We start from the raw sequence: 6,000 nt of genomic DNA, 5'->3' as shown, positions 1-6,000 counted from the left end.
GTGTTGGAGTAATGCATGTGAGTGGAAAAATACATTATTACCTCTCCAAATAAAACGGGTGCAATTGCATGCAAAGCTCGCAGTTCTTTGGGTAGGTATGGAGGAATTAGATAATTTCTCTTCCACTCCAGAGGCTAAAAAACCCCAAACTGTGAGTTTTTCAAGTCGGGGGGGAGAGTAGAGAATGGTGTTGGCTGGTCAGGTTTAGGGAGCATTTTAGAGCATCTGAGACATTTTACACCCAATTCTTGTGTTGTCCAGCAGTTCACAGAGGTGGGATAAGGGGTCTGAAATATCTAAATAGACACTGAAAGGCATGGGCAGGACTAGGGATTGAAGGTTTCCAGCGTGCTTGTAGAGCAGTGGGAAGAAAAGGGCTCCCAAAGATTATAAGATATAGAAATACTTTGAAACAAGAAGCGTGTATACCTGGATGCTCATGGGAGTACTGCCTTCAAGGGATACATCAAACCCAAATCCAAGCGGGCATTAAAGAAAAACAATCCATGGCAATGAAATCCTGCCTCCCTTGTAGGCAGTCAGTTTTGTCTTGGACTTCAAGGGAGCCAGGAACTCACCCCTAGAGGTTATTAAAATCCTTTGTAATAACAGCACTTCTCTAGAAACCTTTTACACCAGGCGCTGGGGCTGGGATAGCCAAAAAGCAGCCTGAATAGAAAAATATGCTGTAGATGGCAGAGAAAACATTCAGAAATATTCATTCCCCTCAACCCAATTGCTTCCCAAATGGGAATATTTAGGCAGAAAACTGCAGCTGGGCAAATCCAAAGCTGGGGATCAGGTAGGATACCTTTTTTCCAAGGTAAGAGGTTTCCCAAAGTGAAGCTGACTGCTCCAACCATTCCCAGTCCCTTCCCAAACCTCTTTGAGGGGGTGTTAGGGGGGGATGAACAGTTACAGTTTGGGTTTGTCAGTGTGCTGTGTGATGGGTTGTGAGACTCCAGAGATGCAATGTGGTGGGCAGGTTTTTCTGTTTATTTTACTGTTGTCTTTCTCATGGGATGGGAAACCACTGCAAAGACCACAAAAAGCAGCCCGGAGCGGTGTCTGAAGTGAATAACTGAAGGGAAACCCATTTACTGCTATTAATACTGCTGCTAAAATAAGCAAGCTATGCCCTGGAGACAAAGAGGACCCCTCTAAGGATTTAAGTCCTGCATCTGGTTTGTTTATCTGTTTGGCCTGAAGAAGGAAAAAACAACAAAAAGAAAAGGGGTGTGGGGGTATCCTTGAGAGCTTTTTTGTCTCCTCCAGGCTGCTCCCTGGAGACAAAAATGGGATTTTATGTTTACAAAGTTGTAGCCTTTTCCGTGAGCTCCAGGTGCCAAGGACTTGGAAGAAGTGAGAGGCAGAGTTAATGAGGTGAGAAGAAAAGCAAAAGGTAAAGAGCAAAGCACATTTATTGTAACAGATCAGAGAGAAACATCTGCAGGGCAAGGGCACCTGCATTAAGTAGGGAAACGCAGTTTTTATTATTTGTCTTCTCTGCAGAAAAAGAAAGAGGAAAAGTAAATCTGGAGGGAAGAAAGCGAGAGATGAATAGCTGAATATTTGAGCTAATCTAAAGATCTATCTTTTTTTTTTTCTTCTTCTTCCTAAGCAATTGCACAAACTTTTTGGAGAGGGGAAGGAAAAAAACCCAGTAAAGTGAAGCAGCGAATGAAGTCTTGCCATGTGCAGGGTTAAATGGAAACACACAATCAGACCATAACTCTGTGTAATTCAACCCATACGGTTTGTCTGTCTGTTGACTCGAAAGGTTGTATCGAGGCTTGGCAAGGGAGAGGACTGAGAAGGGATAATCCAAACCTTTTCATGATTCATAAGCCACTCCTTTGCAATTTGGATAATAGATTTCTCTCTCACAGTGACTCGCTGAACTTCAGAGTTAACCATAGCTCGGGCTCTTTCTCCTTTCAGGTTGTTCATCTCCAAGAACGAGCAATACCCAAACTGAAGGAAAATACATTGCACAAAATATTAAGAAAACTCCTTTTTGAAAAACAAATTTCTTCGGAGAAGCTGATTTCCTTTGGCTAGCAGGAGAAAGTGGAGAAAATGAAGCCAAGTCTGCGATTTTTCTTAGCTGGTTTTCTGTTTTTGATTCTGCAGACAGGACTTTGCTATGGGATAAAATGGATGTAAGTATCTGGCTCTATCTCTGCATTTTTAATGTTTTTGTAGGAATTGCTGGTCTCTTACCTGTTTCTACAACTGCTATTTGAGGCATGCTGTAAACTGTTTAAAGAGCAGCAAGCACTGCAATTCTCCAGGCATTGATTGATTTCAAGTGTGTGTACTAGGGGCTTATGCTAACAATGTCTCAGTCTTCTTTCTAAAATATGCATGATTTAGGCTCATTTGGGTTTTTTTCTCCTCTTTGATACCAAGGGAAAGGCACACACTTGAATGCTCACATGAGCCACTTAATGAAGCTCCTAGCATTAGCTCCTGCTATGCTGGGAAACTCTCCCACCAGGACCCCTGGTTGTGCTGAGTTGGAACTGAGAGCAGTAGGGATGGCAGCTGAGATAATGCTGCCCATCTCCAACCACAAGGGATGCTTGACAGATAACATGGTTTTTTCTGGACCTTTTAACCTTTGGATTTTGTGAAAGGTGTTAAAAATGAAGTGAGGAGGGGAGAGGAGGGTGAAAAAATACCAGGGACTGTGATCAAGTCAGGACTGAGTTTCCTTGGAGGCAATGTACTGCAAAGTGAAAACATCACCATCTCATTTCTTTGCTTAAACAAGCAATCGGTTAGTTGCTTGCTGCAAAATAAACAAACAGGCCACTCCAAAGCCAATCTGGTTTCACAACATTGATGAGTGATTTGTCTTTTCTACTTGGGTTTGGAGCTGGGCACAAAATAAGTAAGGGAATATGGGTTTTCCTCAAACGTGCATCTTTGGTAGAAAAAAAGGCACAATAATATACAATGCCAGGAAGACTGTGTAGTGCATTGAAGCAAGGATCTTTGGGATAGGTGGTGAAACTTGGAAAAGAGGTTCCTGTTTTGCTGCTCCTTTTGCCACAGACTTCATGCTATGTCTAATTGCCATTCTGCTGTTCCAATCATTGTCACGTGAAGCTCTACTCATGCCACTTTTTATAAAGGCTTAAATTTGGATATCTGCAGATTCAGGTATCCCATTGGAGCCAGTGTTTTTACTCCCCATGATGCAGTCAGGGAAGAGAGGACCTTCCAGATGGCAATTCATCTTCTCCAAACAGAGACATCCAACAGAAATGTTAAGTGAAAGCCTCTGGCGATGCTGTGTACTGCAGGGAGCTGCTAGAAGCCACACATCTGCCTTTTATATCCATAAAGAGAAGCATGGTGAATCTCTCCACATGGTGATTAAATGCATATGGTCAGCTGGGAGGAATAGTCACCTACTTTAGGGCATCTTTCAAGGTGGCAAGCTTGCCTGTGGCAGGAAGATAGGAACTAGATGATTTTTAAGGTTCCTTCCAACCCAAACCATTCCATAATCTTCCATCTGCTGTCTCCATAGTCTAAGGACTATCTTGGAAGTAGAGGAGAGTAAGGATCTGGTTTGCTCTTCACTGCCTTGGCTTTACACCTTGTAGTAGTCAGCAAGAGCTCAATTACATAACCCACCTGTTTCTTTCCACCAACTTCCTCCAGTGTTTAGGCTCTCAGCTCTGCCTCCATCCAGCACCAGGAAAGGCAGGCATCTCCTTTCTGAAGGACATTTAGCAACATGTCCATGGGACTCCTTTGCAATGTTTCTTTCTGTACAGCACAGAAATAAAGCTGTTTTGTTGCACCCTGATTCAGCAAGGCTTTTAAGTGCAGAACCATGACTGACTGGAGGGACTTGTCCATATGCTTGGCATTGATGTCCCACTTAGGCAAGATACTTAATCATGAGTGAAGGGCTTGGGTTCCTTCGAAGGGCAGGGGTGAGATGGGCTCCAGAAGGAACCTGATAGTATGGTGACAAGCCATAGACATGAAAAGTTCTGGGAGGCAGGGAAAGGTCCCTAATAGCTTTGCTGTCAAAAGCAGCCTTTGGGCTGCTCTGTGGTTAAGCTGCAGGGGTTGCTTTTGGGGATGAGTGGGGGGAAAAGCAGCTGGAGGCAAGACACCACAGTTGCTGCTCCTCTACTTCCCAGCAGACATATCCCCCCTATCAAAAAGTGAGTGGGAAAGATGAAAGCTGGGATTAAAGTGGTATTTGAAGCATGAATGGCATGCAGATGCACCACTGAGCTCCCCTCACACCTGTTTAAAACCTGGCAGAGACCGGCACTCTCTGTCCACAGTACTTTGCAACTGGGATGCTGGCAGCCGGAAATTCACAAAATGTGGTTTGGTTTTTCTTTTGTTTGCTCTTTCTCCTCATTTCCCCACCCTTATTTTCCTATGGAAACACAGGCTAATTTTCCCCACTCCCCATCACTCTTTTTTTCTCGGGGTTCCAGGATTGTCCTTAGCAATTGCATGGGTAAGTTCTTGGAAAACAGAGTACCAAATACTGAGTAATAGCTCAGACCTGCTTATCCCAGCTCTGGACTGATATTTTGGGTGCCATACAATTGAATCTGCTCCTTCCTTCTCTTGCTCATGAACAGAGAGGTGGGGAAAAAGCATGGGATGAAGAAGGAGGAAAGTGCTAGGTGATGTTTTCAGTTTTGGGATTTTCTCACTGGTCTGCCCACTGCATCATTTTTGTACACATGGTGCCAGACGTGAGCTTCAAAGAGGATTTGGGAGGGGAAGGGAGAGATAAGGAGGTGGGTTTCACCAGCCTGGAGATGAGGAGTGACTGATAAGAAAGGTGATAGGAAATTTAATTTTGATTCAGTGTGTGATGTAATTGCAGGGGGAGGGGAAGAAGAAAAACACAATTTTCAGCCATTTAGAACTTCTCAGTAACACAAATATGCCCTAAAATTAGTCAAAGCAGGGTGAAGGTAAAAAAAGAAATTACTTATTTTTCTTGACTTATTTTTATGAATTCTATGGTCCGAATTCCCATCTGTTGGAAGCTGGTGCTGCGCCCCACCAAACATTCAGCATGGTGTGTGGACAATCAGCATCTTGTACACATGCTCTTGCTCTTGTATACATTTCTCTTGCCGGAGAAATTTCATATCTTGTGCTCTTTCATCTAAGCTCCAGAGAGCTACTCAGGTGTAAAGCCAGAGTATGGTTCCAGATCTTTGCTGGATCAGGATTGTTGTGGAGATTCAGCCTCTCTCTTCAATGTATATGAGACCCTGCGTCCTTTTTTTGCAAACACTTTCCCATCCTGAGAGCAAAGCAGGTATGTGGGGAGGTTACATCATTTTGTGGTGCTCAGTGTTGTTTTGTCACAGTTGCTGGGAAGGTGAGGCAGCCATTGGTTTCATGAGATATGTCTTAGGGCCAATGCATCTAGGAATTCTATCACCTTCCCCATCTGCTTTTGCAATCCATTCGGCTTTCCCAGGAGAGTTTGGGTTTGACCAAGCAGGTGCTGGAGCAACTTATTTGGGTAGAACTGAAAAACAGATGAGCATTAGAGGGAGCTGCAGCCAGATGTGCATGCCCCAAAGGTGTGCAGGTGTTGGGATGTCCAGGCACAGAGTAGCTTCTGAGGCGCTCCACAGGGATTGTCATCTCCTCTGTCACTCTGTATTGAATGTCCTCTTCAAGGTGGTTGCAAATAAGCCAAACACAGCAAGTGATTTGGGCTGGTTATTTTTAGGTTTGTTTTGTTTGGGTTTTGTGTCTTTTTTTTGTTTGTTTGTTTTTGAGTTTTTTGGGGATTTTGTTTCTTTTGTTAGTTTGTCTTTGGTTGGTTGGTTGGGTTTTTTTGTTGGTTTCTCTTTTTTTCATGGCTTACAGAATATGCCCAGGATGGCAAGTGCTGGCATTAAGAATACCATCATTTTTAGGTGGAGCTTGGTCACTTCAGGAAGTCTCTGCCTGTCCCCATTGTGGTGACCCAGTTTTGTCTCATGT

At 43.7% G+C, this 6,000-nt stretch overlaps 1 protein-coding gene across 1 annotated transcript in view; it reads left to right on the top strand.

The window, feature by feature from the left end:
- Window positions 1-1,882: 1,882 nt before the first annotated feature.
- The window catches only part of WNT11 (Wnt family member 11), a 28,746-nt gene continuing 24,628 nt past the window's right edge, over window positions 1,883-6,000 (top strand). Inside the window, exon 1 of the mRNA XM_059873242.1 lies at window positions 1,883-2,162. Coding sequence (XP_059729225.1) covers window positions 2,080-2,162 — 83 coding nt within the window. The 5' untranslated portion in view covers window positions 1,883-2,079. The remainder of the gene's footprint in view (window positions 2,163-6,000) is intronic.

This window comes from Haemorhous mexicanus, chromosome 2, assembly GCF_027477595.1.
Source record: "Haemorhous mexicanus isolate bHaeMex1 chromosome 2, bHaeMex1.pri, whole genome shotgun sequence".
NCBI lineage: Eukaryota > Metazoa > Chordata > Aves > Passeriformes > Fringillidae > Haemorhous > Haemorhous mexicanus.
The sequence above is the reverse complement of the archived record's forward strand: the minus strand, read 5'-3'. Positions and strand labels throughout refer to the sequence as shown.